We start from the raw sequence: 22,985 nt of genomic DNA, 5'->3' as shown, positions 1-22,985 counted from the left end.
GCCCCTCGATCAGCCCCTCACCTGCTGTTAACTCCCCATGCATGCCTCAGTGTCTCATCTGTTAAATGGGGAAAATGCAGCAGAAATATTACTGAGATGATATAACTACAGTGCGTGGAACAGCCTGGCCACAGGCAGCTCTGGGCGCCGGTGCGCAGCCGTGCCTGTCAATGTCACCTCTCCCTGGAGTCCCATCCCGGCTGCCGTGGCTGTGCTAGTCCCCCACGGCAGGGCCTTTCTGACATTTTCTTCATCCCCCCCCTCGGGAGCCTGTGGAAGCCAGGTCGCGTTTCCCTGCCTAGCTTGGATGGTCTGCCGAGTCTGGGGCAGGCAGCAGCCTCTTCCTGCCACCCCCCCGAGGCCCCAGCCTCTTTCTGGGCTGTCCAATTTCCTATTGATGAGGTGGAAGAGGAAGAGAATCCCTGCCTCCCAAGTGGGGGGAAGGGCAGAGCGAGTTAATTGTTCTTTTCTCCTTACTCTGCGTTCCCAGCTGGCCTTCCCTCCCCGTGTGTTTAAGGGACACGGATGCAGAAAATGATGTTATTGATGCAGTCACCATGGCAACGACCCTTGGGAGGCACACATTCCAGCTTTGTTATCCCAGGCCAGAGGCAAGGAGGAAGGCCCGGCTCCTAAGTACAAACAGATTGGGCCTGCCTCCCCCTACCCTGCGTTAGAGGGATCCGTGCGCTTGGCTCTGCAGAAGATGCGACGTGCACGCTGGTTTGGGGCAGGCAGGTTCTGCCATCACTTACAACTCTTTGCACAGTCTCGTGGAGTATCCAAAAGTGGTAAGGCGCCTGGGAGGCAGGTCCCGTGACTACCCACTTGTGCACAGGTGGAAGCCAAGACTCAGAGAGGCGAAGGGCTTGCCCAAGGTCATGCAGCAATTGGCAGAGTCTGAATTAGGACCTGGCAGTGTGACAGCCAAGCTCCGTTTCCTCGTTGCTCCCCACACCATCCTGGGCACCAAGGAGACACTCGGTCCGAGTTTGCAGCATGTAATTGGATTTGGGTGGGTTGGATCAAATTAGTTTCGACCTGGTGGGCAGCCTGGGCTAACTGGCACCGGGCCCCTGATGACCAGAATTTCTGGGAACGACTCTGAAATTCTATCTCATTTCCCCTCAGGAAGAGGAGATAAACAGCTTCTGCTGTGCTCAATGCTTCGTGGTTACCTCCCTGTATCAGGACAGGGAGCTAGGCCGAGGGTAGGGGCTGCACCTGGCCCAGAGGCAGCTCTTGCACAGGCCCCAAGAGCAGACATCATACACAGAAGGGGGCTACAGGGGGATAGAGTCTGAGCCAGGGCCCTTCAGTTCCGCACTCACCGGAGCCCACTCTGGGCCCAGAGGAGCCCGCAGGCTGGCATCAGGGGAGACAGCATGCCGGCCGGAGTTAGCAAGAGTGGGCCTGACTACTTCAGAGGTGCTGGGAATGGGCAGTGGACCCTGAAGTTCCTTCTAGTGCGGAGCCCAGGACCATTTCCCTGGTTCAGAAGCACCCCTCATGCCCCAGGGTTCACCTTTTCACACTCAAACCTCCACTTAGCCTGAGGCCCTTGTTGGGCCATTCCAGTAATTCTTTGTGGCAGCTCACTGCCCTCAGGACAACCCTCCTGGGAGAGGGCAGGGAGGGCGGGCCACCCAATCTACCCCTGCGACTTAGAGGCACCGAGCAGGCCTCTCCAGGTGGTGGAGCCATGCCCTGTCCCCTGCGCCGGTCTGTGCCAGCTCAGTCCCTCAGCCATTAGGGCCTCAACTAGAAGGTGAGGAATTGCAGTTTTGGGGTCTCTAAGCCTAGAACCCAGAGCCTCCATGAGGGGGCAGGGGCCTTTAGTGTGTGCCGTACATTTCCTACAGCAGGCATCCTGAGGAGCTGTTTCATAAAAGACACAACTGCCACAACAGTGGTTTCAGAATTCTCTGCGCCTCTCAACTTGTCCCCTAATAACAGGCAGCAAGTTAGATCCGCTCTGAGAGAGGCTAGCCGTCACTTCCTCCCCTCTTCCACCCTTCCCTCTCTCCCTCTGTCTGGTTCTCCTCTTTCTTTCAGCCACTGATTTATCCTTTGCTGATTCCTTGCTCTGGGCCAAGGCCCTGTGCCCGGCACTTATGATGCAGAGAAAGATAAAAGCTCTGGCCTCCCCTCCAGATACCAGATTGACAGGAGAGAGTGACTTAGCTACAACGAGCATTAATACAAAGGGGAATGAAGCAGGAGCAGGGTGGAAGTGCTTCCATAACAGTTGTGTTTGCTTAGCAACCCCCCCCTCCACCTCACACATTCACACAGTTATCTAATTTGAGCTTCAGGGCAACCCTCAGAGGTAAACGTTGCGGCAATCCATCTCCTAACTAGGAAAATGGCAGCTCAGAGAAGGAGCCCAACTGGAGGCGCGAGTAGAACGCCAGCGGGTTCCGGTCCCAGCCCCTCCTGTGTGGTGGTTTTCCTGAGGGTGCCTTGATGCTGGCGAGCACCCGGCCAGGCTGTTCTCTGGGCCTGGGAGCTGGCCTCTCTCCCTCGGCTTTGCATTCCCCCCTCGGCAGGATTCACTGAGCACCTGCTGTGTGCAGCCAGGGTTCTGGGCCCGGAGCATGGCAGCGAGCAAGACACCTTCCCTGCCTCGAGTTGCTGGCTGGCGAGTGAGAGGCAAAACCATGGAGACCTGCGCGGGAGGCACCGCGGGCTGGCCCTCCTCCCGCCTCGTCGGCATTTTGCCAACCGGAAGGAGGAGACAGGACCAGGAGACTTGGTCTGTGGGCTCCGTTCTTGAGCTGTGCTAGAATGAGGGCATGTCAGCTGACCTGGGAGCAGCTTTCACGCCCAGTCCAGAGAAAGCGTGTGTGGAGGAGGCTCTATTCGGTACTGCCCTGAGGCACTCGTCTCCTAGGCTGGCCCTTCACTGTCCCCTTGCTTGAGAGGCAGGCAGAGTGACCTTGCTCAGCTGAGAGGCCACAACCTCTCGTGGAGCAGCTCAGTGGGGGGACTCCGAGGACAAGCAGGCGGCGGGTCAGAGACCCAGGCATCACTAAGCTTGGCTGCAGGGAACCTCACGCTGTTTGGAAAGGCCAGAGGAGTGACCCTGCAGTTAGAGGTAGGCCTCTGCGGGAGCCGCACGGTTCTGCAGGTGAGCTGAGGCTCACCCTCAGCGATGGCTGGTGGATGGTCGGAGAGGAGCTGGGGTTACATGCTTTGGTGAGAAGCTGCCCAGAGAGCCTCACACAGGAGGCAGCACCTAAATTGGTCTTCACTTCTAGTGGGCAATTAATAGTAACAGGCACCACTTATTACACTAACCCTGCCGACTTCCCAGTTATGTTCATCCAGGAAATGCTTACTGCCAGTCAGCTCTCTGGGACCCCCAAGCGCAGCACAGCGACCCCAGGGCAGCAGAGCCATGGCTGGGAGCCCGGCAGCCTTGTCCTCTCCTGCTGTGTGACCGGGGCCTCATTTTCCCCATCTGTAAGATGGACAGACAGGATGGACTGAAAGGACCCATCCAGCCCTGACCATTTGTGGTTCTGCCAGCCACGGAGCCAATCTCCTCATTGCCTAGGGGCCAGTGCTGCCCTGGAGTGAGGGGAGGGCAACGCAGGCACCGTGCCCACGGCTGGTGAGGAGCTGAATTACCAGCACAGAGGAAACCGTATGTCCCCCCTGCCTCCCAGACTGGGCAACAGTAGCCATTTTTGGAGTCATTAATAGGGTCATTTCAAATGTGATGACAAGGATCTGATGCCACCGTCTGAGGGAGAAGGTGCCCGTGGAAGCACCCAAGCTGAGCGGACTCCAGCCCCACACAAGCATAGCCGTTGGCAGCTGCCGTTCCCAGCAGCTCACTCCACATCAGCCTGTTGCCCAGGACAGGGGCTGCGAGGGTCTGAGACCCAGGCCCTCATGGAGGAAGGGCAAGCTTATTCCATTTTCCCTCCCTTCACCACAGAGACACAGTGCGTCCCCTCCGCAGGCAGGACCTGTCTTGGATGGTGAGGTCACTGAAACGGCGCAGAGCTCAGCCTGCCTCGGGGCAGGGCAGAGTCACAGGGAGAGCAGAGAGTAGCAACATGTTACATCATTGCTGTGAGCAAGGCGAACACAGGCATCCAGACGGAGGGCCTGGGGGCCGAGGGGGGCTTCCTGGAGGAGGGACGAGGTGGCATTCAGCCTTACAGAACCAAGCGGCCTCTGGGGCGTCACTACCACTCAACTGCCCCTCCCCCCACCGTAGCATCCGGTATGGGGCAGGCACAGCCCACAGAGACGTCCCCTCGGCCTAGCAGAGGCCAGAGGTGACAAGTGCCTGGAGAAGCAGGGGCCATGGCTTCAGGCCCAGCTGCACCCCCAGGGATTCAAGCTGTATGGCCAAGAATTGACACCCACCCCCATTCTCCTCTGTGAGGACTCTTCCCTCTGCTGACTCCCCTTTGTTTTGGAAAGTGTAGTTTTTAATAAAAAATACATTCACACTAGCATGTTATAGATTTTTTATTTCTACTTTTATAAATTAATAAATATTGTTTAATTTCTAGTATGGTAAATATTAACAGCTATAACGCACACACACATAAGCAGAGTTCTTTGGGCTCCTCGATAACTGTCAGAAATGTGGAGAGGTCCTGAAGCCCACCCGGCTAATGACCCGGCGCTGCCCTGAGAGGCTGGGGGCTGCTGGGTGGGGGGCTGAGGGCTCTGGGGCTGTGGGGGGTCCTGAGCGAGGAGAGTTGGTCACATGACCTCAGCTCGGCGCCACAGGTGAAAGGTGGGGGGGCCTTGCCCTCCCCACCCCCCAGTCCAGGGGACTGAAGTCGAGGTCTTTGTGACTGCCAGTGGCTGTGGCTCCAGGGCCCATTGCTCCTGGCTCCAGGGCCCATTGCTCAGTGCCACACCGATTTGGGACTAGAATAGGAGATTATCCTCCAGGTTGTCCCTTGCCAGCAAAACGACAACATCAACATCTTGGCTCAGTATTCACATCTGGATACTCAGAAAGACTACTTGGCGGCAAGCTCATGGTGCGGGAGGAGGCAGCGTGATTTCTGAAGCTGACTGCCCATCCCGTGTCCAAGGCGCAGGGCCGCATCAGCTCCCCAGTGACAGATTTATGGTCGGAAATGATTAGCATGGCTTCCTGTAAGTTGTGATTCTTCGCTGGTGACAATTCAGTCTCCCTTCCCTCACCACATACAAGCCTAGACAGGGCCCATGAGAAGCTGCACTCTCTCCAGCTCTGCAGAAGACACCGGCCTTCAGATGTCGGTACCCCCCGGGGAAGGATCTAGTCCTACCTTTATCTTGCACATCCCTGTCCATGAGGCAGAGATTGTCGTTCCCATTCTACAGATGAGGCTCAAGAAGTAAAGCAACTTTCTTCAGGACTTGCAGCAGTTACGGAGACCAGACTCATACCCACTCCCACCTGCCTCTCTAAAAAAGCCATGTGCCAAGGCTGGCTCACACTGGCTCATCAGAGCTGGCAGTGCATGTCTTTCCCAGCTCCACCTTCCGTGAAACTGTCCCTGGTAGTTGAAATCAGCCACAGTTGGAATGTTTACACCACAGAAATTGACCACTGCAAACCAGGCCCGATAACCCATCCCCACCCCTGCCAATGGCTAAGCATCCCTCAGCACACCGCTGTCCTGTCCCACACCACTCTGTGGTCATGCATACATGCACTTTGGGAGCTTAGTGGGCACAAAGGGCTGGTCTCTCCATATGGACTGTAACTTCCGGGGAAGTACCGTGGCTTTTCAATGCTTTGCTTGCCCCACTCTTGGTTAGTTGGTCATACTCTGCATCAGTCTGGCAGTTTCATCTGAGAAAGAAAACGCAGGTGAAGAAATAATAAGAGTCGTAAAATCAGATGAAACCAGAGGTCAGCGTGCCAAGCAAAGTGTAGGCCTTCATTCATTTCAATTTTTTTGTGTTACTGAATTCCAGACTTTTTTTCATCTTGATCGTGGCAGCCAGGGTGTTTGTGTTTTTAAGTCTGTGTGAATTTTCGGTTGCCCCACACCTTTGTTTAATGTGGCAGGGTCAAGCCTGAGCTAGTGTCACCTAAGCGGAGGTCGGTGAGCCGTCTGGGAAGGAGATGTGTCTGCCTGTGTGTCCCTGTCTGCAGGGTTCCTTCCTTCCGGCCGGCTCCTCGCCCGCGGTAGCAGAAGGCGGGTCTCGGCGGTTTGTGGGAGGACGGCAGTGCTTCTCCCATGAGCCTTGAGCCTCTTGATGGTCTTGTGACCTACAGCCTCTCACTCGACCCCTGACAACCTCATAAATTCTGAGAACTCATTCACCAGTCACCCTGAAGATAAACATCAACTGGGGTCAATGCAGGGGGTCCGAGGTGCTCCAGGCAGTCAGAGGGGAGAGAGCAAGCCTTGTGGGCAGGAGGGGAAGGTCTCGGGAGCTCGGGGTGACTGAGGAGAGGGCCCAGACGGCCGGCTCAGCACAATCCCCAGCTCGCACTGACGGGTGGGGCGTGGGGTCTGGAGGCTCGAATGGTCTGCAGTCCAGCCCCTGAAGCCCGTAGGCAGCTTAGCTCTGCGCTCAGCAAGGCCCCCGCAGAGGCAGGATGGTGGGCTTGCAGTCTGAGACTATGGCTCAAGCCCTGGCTCCCAGAGGCCTTGGGGCAGGTGTCTTAGCCTGAAGGGGCTCCTCCTTCTCTGAAGGGGGTGTTTGCCTTCTAGAGGGTGAGGGGTCCCAGAACATGCGTAGGACATTGTCACCACCTTGACCGGGGTCCTGGGAGCCTGGAGGAGAAGAGCCTTGGAGTCTGGCTGGCCTCGTGAGGGGCAGGGCTTCTGAGACCAGCCAGGAGAACGAGCAGCAAGGGCCTGCCAGGCAGGGCCAACGTAGAAGAGGCTCCAGATTTTAAAAAGCCCCCTGTAGACAGAGTGTAGGGGCACCTCAGCAGGCAACGGGGTGGCCCCTCCCTGGCACCCTGTAGCAGGCTCCCCATCCAGTGGGCCTGGAGGTCAGTCACTGCTCCTTTAAGATGAGGCTGCAGAGAAAAAGCTGCCCGGGGTTTGAAATATTCTTGCTTAGCAGTTGGTACCTGCCGCCCAGCAGGGATCTCAGGCTGAGATCAGGAGTGCGGTAACAAGTACGCTCCTGGACCTGGGATGAGCTCCATGAGGGCCGAGGGGGGCCATGCAGGGGTGGGGGGCCAGCGGCAGATCACACGGGGCGCTGCACTCAGGGGCAGAGTTCCATGGGTCCTGGGAGCACTACAATGAGATACATGCGAGGGTCCCCTCTGCGGGTGGCTTGTAGTTCAGGACGTGGCCAAGGGGATGGCGAGGCGGAGCCTCTGCTGCCCTGAGGTCCGGTGGGCCAGCGCGGCAGCCTCAGGCCTGCGCAGAAATGCAGTCAGAGCGGCTAAGCGGACCAAAGGTACCTCCAGGTGTGACAGCTAGATGCGAGCCAGGGTGCGTTAGCTCAGGGTTGCAGCCCACCCACCCAACCCCCTATGGGCCCAGCCCAAAACAGAAGGCTCCGCCTGCCTTACAGGGGCACGTGGCATCCTTGTACAGACTAACTACTACGCACCACCATCGTTTGCAGTGCCATCCACACCCACTTTAGTGGGGAAACTGTCTAAAGTCCTGACTTGAAAGCAGCCCCATAGACCAGACCCTGTAATCTGACCAAGGGCAGGAGCATTGCCTCCATGGGTCCCACAGTGTCATTTACAGTGTGGCTCTCAGAGTGAGGCCTGGCTCTAGACCCGGGCACCGTGTTTCCCCCAAGGGATCCCCATCTGGATGGCTAGGCACGCACCCCTGTGTGTGCTAATGGCACCCCAAGCTCACTCCGTTTGATTGTGGCATTTCACTGGCTAGCTCTTCCCAGCCTGAAATTTTTTCTCTCCCTCTCTCTCCCCGGTTCCCAACCCCTCCCTTGTCTGTCTCTTCCCAGAGGGTATGAACTGCATGAACAAAGACCATGGCTGTGCCCACATCTGCCGAGAGACGCCCAAAGGTGGGGTGGCCTGCGACTGCCGGCCCGGCTTTGACCTTGCCCAAAACCAGAAGGACTGCACACGTAGGTAGATGGAGGCAAACGGGTCAGACATCCCCACGCGTCTCCTGCCATTGCTTTGGGGAAGGGGGTCTGTCCAGTCTGCTGGACATTGCCCAGGGAGGGCTCTCAGCCCCTTGGGGTGGAGAGAAGAGCAGGGCATGAGGGGCAAGGGCTGGGAACCCCCAGCTTGAGGCATCCCCCACCTGCCATGACACCACCGACACAGCCCGGAGTCAGGCTAGAGCTTCCATGGGCCCTGTAGGGTAGCCCTGCCGGTGCTCCCTGTGACCCCTTCCCTTCCCTGCCCCCGAGGCTCCTCAGCTCTGAGCCTGAGCCCCAGCAGGAGTGGAGGGGCTGGGGCACAGAGGGCTACCAGCTCAGGGTTCCCGAGGGGCTAGGGCGGCCCTTAGTAGCAGGATGGTAGAAAGAAGGAAAGGAGCTCAGTTTGGGGGGCGGGTAACCAGCCCAGGCTATGCTGGCCGTATTCCCAGAAGCAAAGGTCACACCTTGCAGTTTTCCCCTGTGAGGCCCATGGTGGATGGTGCCGCAGGTGCCACCTCAGGAGCGGCTGGGAGGTCAGCTGCGGGCCTCTAGTGTACGGCGGCCTCTAGTGTGCGGCGGCCTCTAGTGTGGTCACTGGCTGTCCAGCAGGAGTGGCAGCCAGCAAACAGCAGTGTCAGGACCCTGGAGGACAGTGGGTGAACACACTCCACTCGCCCTCAAAGACTTCAGACCCGGTGTGGCCTCGAGCAGCTACGTGGGCGATGGTGAGGTGGCCTCTGCCCCCTGGGCAGCTGAGATGCCCAAACTGGTGTAACTCCCTGCAAAGCTCTCAGGGAGGCAGACTGAGCCCTTCCCACCTCTGGCCGTAGGCAAGCATTTCATGCCAGGCCCACTTTCTGATGCCCAGAGGTGGTGCGGAGGAGGCGCCCATGCCCAGCAGTGAAAGCAGCCCCAAACGACTGCCGAGACAGGAGCCTGGGGCCAGCCAGCTCTTGGCAGGAAAACGGCCTTTCTTCCCATCCTTCACTCCGGAGAAGACCTTTGTCGGTCCACCGTCCCCAGTCACCACGGTTCTCAGTTGTCCTCAGCTGTCCTTTGGGCACGTGCCATACCTTTCCCAACTCATGTTCTCTTCAAACAGTGCCCAGGGTCTTGGGGACCCGCAGGCATCAGACACAATCCTTCCTCCAGGGAGCTCGCGCTCCAGCCCCCACTCACGCCGTGTGCGTCCCCGCGGCGAGGACGCCTCCTTCTGCCCAGCTCCGGTCCGAGATGCGGGCCGGACGCCCTCTTGCTTCCTGGTCTTCCCTGTGAGGCCACCGACGTGAGCATGCGCTCTGTCACCAAGGGCAGGGACAGTGTTGACCGGGAAATGCCCAGCTCCAGCCCTGGGACTCCAGCCCTGGGACTCGTCCAGCCAGGCCCTCCTGGTCCCTACACCACACGGAGTCCTGTGGCTGCAGAGAAATCTCCTGCCACCTGGCAACCTTCAGAAAATGAATGGCTCCACTTTCCCAGCCCTCCCGTCAGGCAGTCTGAGCTTCCTCAGGACAAAGGACAAGACAAGCATACGTGGAGCCAGAAGGCTTGTTGTCAAGCTCAGCCCGCGGAAGAAAAGCACATGCGACACCCGCCTGGCCATGCCCTGAGCTGCGTGCAAGCCCCAGGGAGTGGCTGGGACGGACCAACTCCCTGCCTGATTCTATAACTCGTTCTGGGACACATGCTCCCGGGGACAGTTTGTCAGAGAGCATCTCCCCGGAGACCACCCTGGTCAGAGAAGGCAGAGATAGGGCGGGGCTCTGCGAGCAGCTAAGACTCCCCCAACCCCAGCAGGACAGAGAGAGAGGAGAGCTAACCCCTTGCCCAGAATATTTGCTGGTAAAAGACACAGCTGCCCACCTTCTCCACTTGGTGGCTGGGTATTGCCAGGGCATGTGGAGAGTCCGGGACCAAGGAGTGGGTGATGCCCTGCCTCATTCACAGGAGGGCACAGATGGCTGTCCATCCAGTCAGCCCTGATTCCTTCTGTGTGGTTAATGTGCAGGGTTAGCGTAAAAATGGCTCTGAGATGTTCCCTCTAACTCTTGAGGTCACTTGAGAGCCAGGAAATTGTAAATCTGGAGCTGGGTTGGGGGCTGAGGCCTGAGCTCGCAAGCCTCAGAGGACCGCAGGGCCACAGGACCTCTGCAGCAAACTTCTTCATCCCTCCGGAGACCAGGACCACTCCAGGGCCAAGGGAGGGTTTTCCCAGCCTTTTCTTTCTTTCTGGATCCTGGGGCGCCAGTGTCTATTTTGGAGCACAAGCTGTAGTCTGTCCAGGTGCTCACAAACTCAGCCCTCGGGGTCTGTGAGATGTACAACTGCCTGTGTGGAGAGAGCGGTGGACCCAGGCCCTCCTGCAAGGTGCCTCTGGCCAGCCTGTATCCTCCTTAGAGTAACTTGCAGGGCACGGCCCATCTCCTGGAGCTCAGACCTCGGAGAGAACTGTGCGCAGGATTCTCCCTGCCTTCGCCCCAGCTCCACCCCTGCCCACTCTGCAATGGGGCTTTTCTCGGGCTGGAAAGGCACATGATGTCCAGCCTAAGCTCAAGCTCTGCTCAGATCTCTCCCCTCACCTGGGATCTAGGCTAAGCAGCAGCCCCCAGGATCCCTGGGCTTCCCTGGGCCTCTTCCTGGGCAGAGAGACAAGCTGTTCCAGAGATGAGAGAATGTGAGCCCTGGGAATGCAGAGTGGAGACGAGGCACTCCTGGGAGAAAAGGCCAGAAGATTCTGTGCTCCCAGTCCAGCTGTGATTCCTGAAGCAGTTTTGCAGTTCCTTGAAATGCCACGCTGGTAGTTGAGTCCCTCCTTCAGATGGCCGTTAGCTCCCTTGGAGAAGGCAGCCCAGCGGGGCCTCCAGTCACTGAGGACCACGTCTGGGACATGGGGCAGGAACCATTCTTTTTAGGTCCTCCTCACGTGGTGGGGAGACCGCATGTGTCCAGGCTGACAGGGCCACTGCCGCTCCGGGCGGGCACCCCGAGGCTCCATGCTGTTCTCTTGGAGAAAGGAGGGGAGCCCAGGACAGGCAGCTAGCTGCAGACTCAGTCCTGAAGTGCTGGGGATCCGTCACCAGGGATTTGCCGCCAAGTGACTTCCCTCTGGTACCAGCCCTGTTCGTGGGTAACCTGATAGAAGGGCACTCATCCAGACTCTGCCAATTTGAAATTTCCAGCCCCTCTGACCATGGTTGGTCTGAGATTTATTTTTGCATATTTGATCATCATAGTAGTAAACTAAGAGTGTAGGTAGAACTCTGGACAAATAGTTAAAGTACCCAAGAAGACACCCTGTTCTCAAGGCCCCGTTGTACCATCTGCACGCAAACAGCAGACACCCCGCTGTCTCACCAGTGGAGTAAAGCGTGGCCACACGAGCCTCTCCCAAGAGATCTTGGGTCTCCTTTAGAGACGTGCCTCACCCTGGAAAGTAGTAACAGGTGTTTTCTTGTAAATAAACGAGGACTTACCATTTTTCCTACTTCAGCCTGGCTCCTTTTCAGCCCCCTCTTCAGCCGGCCCAGGTTGTAGATGCTGTAAGACATTTAGGGCTCTGGCTGAAGCTCACCAGCTCCTCCAGGCCACAGGCATTGCAAACCTTGTAACAATTTAGATAAAACTGCTCCTGAGATGACATTCATTTGCATATGTTCTGTCTGTTTGGACGTTGCCTTGGGAGGATTAGGGCTTTGAGGGGATAGAGTTTGAGATGGCTGCTGGGACTTGCAGAGAATAGACCTCTGTGGGGACCTTCTTCCACACACCCTAAGACATAAGCAAGAGCTAAGGAAATGACTGTCCTCTCCCACCTTGGGCCCCCCACCTTCCTCCCACCTTACAGGGTATTCCTGGTGGTAACAGGCATTTGCCCCATCAAGGGAGGCTATTTGAAAGTGTCTTTTGCAATCCAGGAATGATGAAGTTGTCTAGCATCCCTTTCTTCAACTAGCACAAGAACTCCACTATCTGCCAGCCCTGCTCACAGCCCCGACACCCCAGAGTCCATTCTCTGTCCCACCCCAGTTTGCCTCTAGGGAGTGAGTGACTCCAGCCAAGACACCGGTGGGGCTGAAGTCCAGGAAAGTGTGTGTCTATTCCCCGGTCATCTTAGGCCCTCACTTTCCTCCCCAATCCTTTAAAAGAAACAACCAACACCAATAAACTAATCATTTTGTTGTTCTTCTGTTTATACATACATATGTTCACTTGGGGCCTGACTAGTAACCTGTAACTATGGAAACGGAGGCTGCCAGCACAGCTGCGAAGACACGGACACGGGCCCCATGTGTGGCTGCCACCAGAAGTATGCCCTCCACTCTGACGGTCGGACGTGCATCGGTAAGTAGGCACCTTAGCCGCTCACGAGTCCCCTTGCGCCCCCTGCTCCCTTGACGTTGGCCAGCACCCCGCTATGTCCTAGTTTCCAAGAAGGAAACTTAAAGGAGATGAGAAAAGGGGTGTCCCCCTCCCTCCCCCGCTCTGATGGGGCTGGCAGGCAACCCCAAGGGAAGCCTTCTGGGGAGACTACCCACTGTGCTTCCGGACCCCCAGGACCAAGCCCCTCTGCCTTCTGCCAAGCGTCACAGTGGGTGCTCTGTGGGTCCTCGTCCCCAGCATGGGTTGGAGGGACCCCCAGGCAGGTGGTCCATGGGGAGCAGGAGGTGTGTGTCCCTAGGCAGGCAACTGCTGCTCCTGAAGCACAGGGTCTCCTCCCCTGGTGTGGGGACGCCGCGGGCTCCTGTGACCTGTGCCGGGGCCCTTTAGTGATGTGGGTACCCTCTGCAGTCGGAAAACCCAGAGGTCTGCTCAGAAAACTGCTTTCAGCCCTCCCTGCCTGGAACACCAGGGCAGATGATGGTCTGAACCGCAGGCGGGGTCTGCGCTCTGTTCCCGGGCACACTTCCTCCCCTCCCGCAGTCCCTCCCCAGCGATGCCCCTTCTGTCGCCTCGCCTGTTACCTGGAGTCCCAATCCGAGCTCGGGCACCCCCTTCCTCCTGGACCCTCTTCGCAGGGGGCATTCGGAGGACGTGTGGTCATCCCATGCCATGGTCACTAGTCCTTTCCCCACTCGAAAGTGACAGCAAGTGTTTTAACTGAAAGAAAGAGGAATTTCGAAGTTGGTGCCCATCCAACTTTGTCCATCCTCTTCTTTCTCCTCAGCGCTGGCAAACTTTATAAACCACAAGTCAGTTATCATGGTGATTTTTTTTTTAAAGCCCCGTTCTCATTATCAACTCTGAAGCTGTCTCTTGAGGGACTTTCTAGTAACAAAAGGGTTGGCAAGCAAGCAAAGCCCTGGCTCCCGCCCGGAGTTGGCTGTCACCGTCTGTCCCCTGCGACGGCCCCCTTGGAGCTGGGGGGCCAGGCCAGCCGGGGCCAGCGCTCCCTCCGTCCCGGCGCTGCTGCTGCTGCTGCGCGGCTCCCCCTTCCTCTGTGTGGTCTCTCCTCCCAGGCGGCCACTTCTGGTTTCATTTTATCTCATTCCTCCTGCTTCTCTGCTGATGGTCCCTGATTGCCTGTCTTGTCTGATAACTGACGTTCATTAATTATTTTCAGAGCCAAAAACCAAATCAAACCAACCAACCAAACCAATTGCAAAGCAAAACCCGGTCTCAGACCAGTGCCTCTATTGCAGCCTGATCCCATCTAGAACCTCCTCTCCCGCCTCTCACCCTGTCTCCACCATCCTGTGCCGGGGGCCCTCCTGGGCCCGGCGGCCCCCTGCCTGTCTCGTCTGCTGGGGTCTCCCTCAGCGTTTGCGTCTGCCGGGGAGACGCCTCTGCCGGCCACCGGACCAGTGCAAACAGCTGCAGGCCAAACACATACCCAGCCTCGTCTAACATATCTTGTCTTTGTCCACCTCACTCATCCATTCTTATTTTTTTATCTTTCAGTGTCTTCTGCATGTAAAGGTCCCTGCTCGGATCTATTTTCTAACACTAACTTTCCTCCCTTACCCCAATCCTGCCTCCCTCCCCTTAGAAATCCTTCTCCGGGCCCAGCCCTTGGACCCCTGCCCCCCACCCACCCCGCCTTGCTGGCCAGAATCTTCACCTGCCTTTGCTCACTGCTGCTGAGGTTCCCCCCCTTGGGGAAGTGTCTCCACACATCTCCCACCTAGCAAAGAAAGCAGCTAACCCCACATGCTCCTCCATGGGAAGCATCGTGGCATAGCTGCGTGCCATGCAGCCAGAATGCCCCTGGCCCACCGTCCTTCTGTGCACGCTCCTAAAATGACTGACCACCTTTGCAACCCCTTGTTGAGCACTTGAATGTCTTGCTCTAACCCTCTATAGACAAGCAGGCAACCAGTGCTGCCCGAATTGACCCCCGGGTTTCTCTGTGTCTGTTAGAGTGAATCCATTGCTCTGTGTGTGTTTGTTCCTCGGTCTGTTTTGTCCTTAATTTTGCATGAGTGTTTGGCGCACTTCCACACCCATGAGATAGGATGTCTGCTGTCCAGGCGCATCCAGCACCGGACCCCATGGCCCCGTCCCCTTGACCTATGCCTTGTCCTGTGCCTGCTCCTCCAGCCTGAGCCGGGGGTGTCTGTAATCAGCATGTCTTGCCAAGTGCCAGGCAGTGCTGTCTGCCTCTGTGGCCCCTCTCAGATGGGCGGTGTCTGCTCTGAACTCAGCCTCCTCCTCTGTTTGTTTGCAGATGGGCCCTGCATCCCATCTGTGTCCTTCTATGGTCGTCCCCTTTTCTGCACACACCCCCTGCCCTGTTGCCTCTTTGCTCTGCCCTGAACACACCACCTTGGAGGTCCCTGGGATTAGCCCTTGGCGAGGACGCCGGCTGGCCCGGCCGTGTCGGCTCTGTGTGCGCCATGCCGAGAGGCTGACTGTCTCGGGCCGCGGGAAGTGGGCTCTCATTAACCACTGGTCCATGTTTGTCCCTTACTTGTGTTTTAGAGAAGGATGAGGCTGCAATTGAGCGCTCTCAGTTCAATGCCACGTCAGTAGCTGATGTGGACAAGCGGGTGAAACGGCGGCTACTCATGGGTAACACTTTTCTTCCACTTCCTTTGTTGTACCTACACCTTTGCGCGCACGTGCGTGTGTCAGGTGTGTGCTGGTGTGGGGCGTCTGTGTGTGTGCTAGCGTCTCAGGCTGTGAGGGTGTGTCTGTGGACTGTGTGTGCCCTGTCCACACATGTGCACTCACGTGTGCCAGGTGTGAGTGTGGGGGGCTCCTCTCTAAATGTGAATTCACTTTTTCCTTTTTGAAGTTTTTACCCTTCATCAAACACATGTATTTCTTTGTGTGTTTGTAGCAAAGAGCCCAGAGCCAATGCCTAGTGATCTCTGCACGTAAAGGGACATTTGCTGCGAGGCCCAGGACTTGAAGTAAATGTCCACATTTGCAGTTAGGATACCAGGATCAGCAAAAAGTGATACTGAAACACAAAAGCAAAGGAGGGTGTGAGTGCAGCACACGGATTTGGGCAGCACAGTCCTTATCTGCCTCCCTGCCCAGGAGAGAAGCCGCAGCCAGGGAAAAAGCAACACCTCTAACGTTGGGGCTGAGGGATCTCAGGGGTATCCAGTCTGCCCTGCTCACTTCATAGTTAGGAAATCTGCTACCCAGAGAGGGGGGAACTAAGGTCATCTACAGGCCCAGGTGAAAGCACGGCTTACGCAGCCCCTGTGCCCCCAAAGCCCCTCAACTCTGTGAATGACCCCAGCCCAAGACCACGTTTCTGTGGTCCCCCCTCAGGCCCCCACTTGCCTTGGGGGGAGCCCCATGTGATGTCATGCTGAGCACTGCCCCTGGTCTGGTCCAGATTCTAGGGAGGCCTGCCTAGAAACACCAGTGCCACTGAAGGTGGCCCCAAAGGCGAGCTGACCCGCAGATCCTGGGAAGCGTGAAGAGAAAGGAAGGAGGAGAGAGTGACTGCCCTTTGGTCAGGCTCAGTCTGTGGGACAGAAGAGCAAGGCTGCCTCATGTGTTCCTTTCTCTGCCCCTTAGTTGGCTCCCCCAGAGGCTCCAGAGCACGGCTGCAGGGTCACCTGGCATGGCCACCAGCTTCTCCTTGGCGATCTGATCGGTTATGCCCACCGTGGGAGCTGTGGGCTGGGCAGTGCATTTTCCATGTCTTGGGAGGAAACTGAGGCTTTTGGGGGTGCCCTGGCTTGTACGAGGTCACACACCACCCTGCACAGCTGAGCCTAGCCCAGAGGTCATGGTTGTGCGGGCTGTCTTAAGTGTGCAGGTCACAGGACCATGGAGGTCAGAGCCTGAAGGTCCCAGAGGGGTCCCTTACTTTTGTGACCCTCCTATGGATGTCAGAGGAGCCCAGGCCTCCAGGGAGGAGGGAGGTCTAAGTGGGGCCTTTCCTGCCGGGGATGCCGGGGAGTAGACTTAAGCCTTGCCCTCCCCAGTGGGCTTTGAGGAGCAAAGGAGATCGTAGGCTGGCTGATGGTACTCTGTGAACCCCAAAGTCCACACTGGACAAGACAGGAATAGCCCCCTTTGTCAGACAAGAGCACTGAGGTCCAGAGAGGCCTGAGGATTCACCTCTGGTTGCACAGGCGGACGGGACAAGCTCAGGCCGGAAGCCCACTCTCTGCAAGTCCTCCAGACAGGGCTGTCTTACTGACCTGAGCCACCTGGGTTGGCCTGGGAAGGGCTGGAAACTGCCAGCGGGTGGACTTCATGGGCCCAGAATGCAGCTGCATCCACTACCCTCCAGGAAGATGTGAGTCAGTGCCATGACCTTTCTGGAAAGGTGAAGAGAGGTGGCTGGTAGAAACCTCAGAGTTGCCCATGTTCTAGAACCATACTGAGGCCTAAGAGGGCCGACAGCCCTCAGCCTCACTTACTAGGAGAGGTGGACACTGCTGCACTGGGCCAGAGCCAGGCAGCACCAGGAACTGAGCCCCCGGGTGCCCTGTGCCCTTCCCAGCAAGCAGATGGTGGTAGAAGAGGGCCAAGCTGGGTTGGCATCAAGCAGATGGGCGGTGGGCGTGGGGGTAGAGAGAGAGAGGGCTTCTGTACTTGCCGTTTCTAATTAAAGTCAATAGATGATGTCTCAGAGCCAGATCCTTGGGCAGGGCCAGGACGGTGAGGAGAAGCTCTCACCCGGGTTTAGGGGAGAGCTGGGGGAGCAGACTGGGGCACTGTGCTGGGTATTAGGAGGGCCAAGGAGGTGGATGAAGGCTGGCCTCCCTTGCATTCCCATATCTGGTTATAAAAACCCCCCACCCAGCCCTTAGAGCCTGTCCTGCCCCACATCCTCTGGTCTCCCCACAACACTTACGCAAGGGACGAGGACCCACAGCCAGGGCCTCGTGCCCAAAACTAGGTACCATCCTCAGAGGCTTCCTGAGAAGTGAGCCTCTCTCTCAAGAGCTCAGAATTCTTAGTACCTGCCTCCTCTGAGAGCACGTGGTAGACTAAGGATCCCGCTGGACCCCAAGCCCTAACTAGGAGCCCCCAGTAAGGCCTGACTGCCCCCAAGCCATGCATATTAACAGAGGTGAGGAATGGAGAATGAGGGACGTGACTGTGCCCCTTCTGCTCGGCGCTGGACAGAGCCTGGCCCCTGCTGGGGGCAGCCTGCATGGTGGGCATCCAGGCTGCTTGGCATCCTTGGCCTGTGAGAAGGGGCACAGGCAGTTTATCCCAGTGCACCATGGGGCTGGTGGGCTGCTTGAGTCTGTGTGGGGTCCTGGGAAAGGACTGGGGTAGAGCAGGCAAGGGGTAGGACCTTGTTCTGTGGCTCAAAAGCAGGTGAGGAAGGTGAGACACAGGGTCCATGGCAAGCACAGACCTGGGCCACCCAGCTGCAAAGTCTGTGCCCTCGACGGCTGCACTGGCCAGCTCCCTGCGAGGGGAGAGATGAGAGTCGGTCCCAAGAGGAGATGGGGCCCCAGCGCCCCAGGGTGGCCTCGTGTGAGCAGTGCCACTGCAGTCACAGTACAGGCCTCCGGAGCAGGGCACATGGGCCCCAGCCACCTGGTGGCTGAGGTGACCTGGCAGGAGTCTGCCAGCCCCGGTTTGATTTTAGGCTGGACAGGAGAGGAGGTTGGAAACTGCTGAGCAAGGACTGCTTCTCCCCTCCGGAAATGAGTGGGTGCAGAGCAGCTCTTGCCAGCCCCGTGAGGCTCCGTGAGCACACGCCCTCCTCACCACTCCACAGTGACCACACATCAGCAGCAGACTGGTCCTGCAGGCCCAGGGGACACCCCACCTGGTCCATGGCTCAGGGTAAGGGGCCTCCTCACTGCAGCTTGGGCTCCAGTTCACCTCCCCAGGTGGAGATGAGAGCTTAGCTTTTATAAGCTCTCATAGGCTGTTGCACTCAGAATTATTTCAAAAATATCTGTGCCCAGCCTGTAGAGGCCACAGGCTCCTTAGATGTCCACAAGTCATTTAAATAGCAGCGCCACCTCTTCACATGGCCAAGAGGCAGGACATAGGCAAAAAGCAGAGGACACAAAACATAGAACTAAAACTTGGGCCCTTTGGGCGCACTCGAGCCTCCAGCCCCTCTCCTGGACACTGCCTGCTCCCCGTTTACCTAGGGACAGGCAGTTTGCTTACAAGGTTCCCAAGCTTAGAAACACAAACACTACATGTGACTGAAGTCCTGCGGCGAAGTCCGGCACTAGCCGCTCTCCTGTGGCTCCCGGAGATGCCATACAAGGCCACAGGGCCCCGAGGAGCCAAGTAGCCACTCAAGCGCTCAGGCCACGCAGCTAGTCAAAGCAGGCCTAGACTCCGGCCCCATGGGAAGGGAACGAGGCCCCTGCAGACAGAAAGACACAACAGTTGTCAGTCTAGTGTGGATATAGCAGAAACCTCCAGAGGTGGAGTTGGGGGACAGCGGGTGCTCTGCGCTTTGGTGGCCTGGGGCCATTCAGGGCCAAAGGGTCCTGCCCACCCTTGGGGACTCAGTTGAACACAGAAATTGCTGGTTATAATTTCCCCCATCGCTGAGCACAGGCTGAGTACAGGTGCAGCAGTTAGGGCTACTTTAAAGAGGCCTCGGAATATGTAACCATGAGAGCTTAGATTTTAGATTTCCATTAAAATCAGTTAAAATGTTTAGATTTGAAGGTTGATGTAATACATTTCCATTATCTGGCCAACTTACTTATGCAAAACATCCAAATACCCAGCTAAGTTCACCACAGGGGCCCTGGGACCCCGCTCACAGCAAGACCGATGAGCCGCTGGCAGTCCCATTGCCGCCTCCAGGTCCTCATCGGTCCCTAACCCGCGAGCACCCTGGGGGTAGAAGCTGCTCTGGCTGCCTGTCATGCCGCTAGCCCGTTCCCACAGCCCGAGTCCTTAGCACACAGCAGAGCTTTGCCTTCTGTAGGGCAGAACTGGCTCGGGGCTTCCTGGGTGAAAACCGAGGTGTCAGCAACGCCGCATTCTTTCTGGAAGCTTTAGGGGAGAGGCTGCTTCCCTGCCTTTCCCCACTTTAGAAGCCCCCCCACCCCTTGGCTTGGCCTCCTTTGAGCCTGCAGTGTGGTGTCTCCCACCTGCTTCCGCTGTCCCTTCTCTTCTGACCTCCCTCTTCCACTTGTAAGGACCCTTGTGACCACACTGGGCCCGGCCACATAATCCAGGGCCTTAATTTAATCACATCTGCAAAGTTCCTTTTGCCACCTAGAGCCACAGGAGGGTTAAGACACAGATATTTCAGGGGGCTATTATTCTGCCGACCATGGACAGTTCAAACTCAGGCTGGGAGGAATCTCCCAGGTCGTCCAGCTACCGTGGGCTCCCCCGAGGCAGAGCCCAGGCTGCCCTGGGCACGGGCTTACCACCAGGACCACCGATCTCCAGCTCAGGGCAGGGACTGCAGGTGTGGGATGCACTCCCCTTGGGGTGAGTGCCCACTGCTTCCTCAGGCAGGGTCAGCGCCGGCTCCCACCCCCTCAGTCTCCTCACCAACATACTTATGCCACTTCACAGTTTGCAAAGTGCTTTCCGGGCAGCCCTCTCTAGTGAGTTTTCCCACAGCCCCATGGGGCTGCTGTCCCACTTTACAGATGAGGAGGGGAAGCCCTGCAAAGGGAAGACACCCCCCAGGCCGTGCGATCCGTGAACAGTCTTCCGGACCAAGGTCCAAGGCCTATGGACCCTCAAATCCAGAGCCCTAAGTCAGGAGCAGAGCAGGCCCGACGCCCAGCTTACGGCTCAGATATGTGGGCTCAGCTGCCAGTCCAGGTGGGCTGTGGGCCCTGAAGGGGCTGGACAGCAGATTCCCACCAGCCCACTGCAGGTCCCCCACAGCCAGGGGAGCAGAGGCTCCAGGCCCAGTGAGCCTGGTAGGGCTAACCTTGAGCTCCATCTTTCTCTGGGCCTCACACTGCCCCCAGCCTTTCTTACCTCACGGCCATCCCGAGAGTTGGTGCTAAAGTAATTCCCACTTAACAGATGAAGAAACCAAGGCCCAGGAAGGTAGCTAGGGATTTCTCTCCTGGCACTCACACAGCTGGCACCCGCCTGTCCCCCTGCACCCCTGCACCTGTGCCTCTCTGAGCCCAGGCTTCCCTCCGTTGGATGGGCATGGTACCATAACACACTCACCCAGTCAGCCCAGGGGCACCCAGGAGAGAGAGGATGGGAGGTGCTGAGCCTGGGGACTGGTTCCGGGCAGCGCCCAGCAAGGGGAGCTACTGAGGGTTCTAGGAAGGGCACGGGGAGGCTGGAGACCTGGGAGCCTGGGAAGCAGGGAGAATAGGGCAGTTATGCTAACAATGGCTGACACTTGGTGGGTGCAGGCTAAGCCCCGCGCTGTTCCCAGTCTCACTCAGTCGCACGGCCACCCTGCCAGGTGGAGCCGATGCCACCACTCCCCTCAGCACACTCTCCCTCCTGCTTCTCCCCCAGCTCCTGGCTCCTCTGTCCACCCAGGGGCCACCCACCTGCCGCCTCTTCTCTGCAGCCACTGTCTCCAGGGCCCTTGGGTCTCTCCAGATTTCACCAACCTGTGTCCCAAGCCACCTGCCCCGACCCCTAGTCCCAGACCCAGTCAGTCCCCCAGAAGCCACGCTGCGCCTGCCCCTCAACCCTGCAGTTGCACCCCCTCCTGAGCTCCTGCCTCAGCGGGTCATGCCTCCCACCACTCTTTACCCAGGTGACCCAGGTGCCACCTTGGGCAATTCTACCTGGCAATGTCCCGCCCACATCTAACTGGACCTTCCCTGCCACCCCCTGACTTGGAACTGGGGCCCCAGCACAGGGCCTTGCCTAGAGCAGGAGCACAGGGGAGGCTGGGTGGCTGAGAGGATGAATGGAGCCTTCCTGGAGGAGGTGCCCAGGGATGGGTGACGCCCCACGGCTGGCCCTTCACACAGGCAGGTGTCTGGCTGGGAGAGAAAGGGTGGGGCCCTGAGCTTGGGTGAGCCTGGCAGTGGCAAGGGGCTCAGGCAGTCACCGCAAGGGAGGTGAAGACACAGGGCAGCTCCCCAGGCCAGGCACCCAGCGGGAGGCCTGGCCAGAGGGAAAGGGCGGTGGACCTTGGGGCCTGGGCAGGTGCCCTCTCCATGCTGAGGTCTCCCTGCACACAGGGCTGAGCTCCAGGCGTGGGCGGCCATGCAGGAAGAACCAGGTGGTCAGACCACCCCTGTGCTGAGCTGGCCCAAGCGCAGCTGCTTGCTGGGGGCCTGGGGCCCCCAGCTGGTGCCCTGAGCGTCTGTCCTTAGTTTAGTCACACGCATATTCACACTCACTCTCACACTAACCTCCACACCCTGTGGGCTGGTAGAGGGTGAATCACGGAGATTGAGCTATGTCAAGGGGTATGGGTGGCAGCAGGGTGCCAGCAGGGCTTGTTAGAGAAAGGAGAGGGCAGGGCACTGGCCAGCCCCAGATGGGGGCTGAGGCTTAGGAAGGGTGTGGCTCACTCTCAGCTCCCCTGTGAGTTGGGCAGGGCTGGGGATCCTGGCCCCGGGGCCCTGGCACTTTGGGAACGAAGCCTGGCTGGAGGGAGTAATCTGGGATCTGCCCCAAGAAGGCCCTGAGAAGGCGCAGAGCCCTCAGCCATGAGCCCCCTGGCTTCCTTTGGAGCCTGAGACCCTGTAGCTTTCCCCCCTGTCTGGGCCTCAGATGAAATCTGATTCTGAACCTAGCCAGTGTGTGGGCCCATCTCAGGTGTAGAAGCCCTGGGAGACGTCACATCCAGGGGCACAGCTACCACAAGGCATACTTCTGGATGCCGCTTCCTCAACCCCCAGAAGTGGGGGGCAGGCTGAAGCCAAGGACCACTGGGACAGTGACATCTGGAGCTTGGGGACATGCTCCCTTCCTGTCTGCAGGTCCCGTGTGCCCTGTCCCCTTAGAGGAGGTCAGCAGGGGCATGGCCTCCCCAGGGCCCTGGGGAAGGTTCCGTGAGGTAGGACTAGGGCTGGGGAGGGGGTCCTTGCTGCTGTACGAGCAGTGGGCTCAGAGCAACAGCCCCGGAGCCCAGCTGCTGGGTTTAGAGAACTTGCAGTGGGTGGGGGTTTAGGGGGCACAACACCCACTGGAGAATCCAGAGGGGTGAAGCCAGCGGGTGGGCAGGGCGTGGGTGACAGGATGCAGCTGGAGCCCAGAAGGCAGGGTCTTGTGAGGCGAGGAGCAGGCAGTGGTATTACAGAAGGGGCGATGTGGCCAGACAGTGGATGGGCACACTCCCTGAGGACCTGGGAGGCACGGTGCTGTCTCTATCTCCTGGAAGAGGCGGCCCAGACCTGGGAGGTGAGGGGTTGAGCCAGAGTCACATGGCTCTCCAGGGGCAGGTGTTTGTGGCTTTCCTGGGGGAATCCACACTCAGACCACAGAGCTAGGCGAGGGGGCCAGCGAGCTGGGCATGGGGACACCCGGCCTGCCTCAGCACTTGCCCCTGGATGGCCTTGGTAAGTCCCTTCCCCCGTCAGGCTGTAAAGTAGAAAAGCAGTTCCCGGGCCTCTAGC

At 58.2% G+C, this 22,985-nt stretch overlaps 1 protein-coding gene across 6 annotated transcripts in view; it reads left to right on the top strand.

Annotated features, from left to right (window-relative positions):
• SCUBE1 (signal peptide, CUB domain and EGF like domain containing 1) overlaps positions 1–22,985 on the top strand; it is a 127,651-nt gene that overhangs the window by 56,322 nt on the left and 48,344 nt on the right. For 4 of the 6 annotated variants that reach the window (XR_012121625.1, XM_073213988.1, XM_073213990.1 and 1 more), the window contains 3 exons: positions 7,921–8,046; positions 12,292–12,408; positions 14,986–15,075. Coding sequence is in view for 5 of the 6 variants with exons in the window: in XM_073213988.1 (XP_073070089.1) it covers positions 7,921–8,046; positions 12,292–12,408; positions 14,986–15,075 (333 nt within the window). In the remaining variant the exon portion in view is untranslated. The remainder of the gene's footprint in view (positions 1–7,920; positions 8,047–12,291; positions 12,409–14,985; positions 15,076–22,985) is intronic. The other 2 variants (XM_073213989.1, XM_073213991.1) reach the window with 1 other exon arrangement.

This window comes from Manis javanica, chromosome 10, assembly GCF_040802235.1.
Source record: "Manis javanica isolate MJ-LG chromosome 10, MJ_LKY, whole genome shotgun sequence".
Taxonomy (NCBI): domain Eukaryota; kingdom Metazoa; phylum Chordata; class Mammalia; order Pholidota; family Manidae; genus Manis; species Manis javanica.
This window is presented reverse-complemented; position numbering and strand designations above follow the sequence as displayed.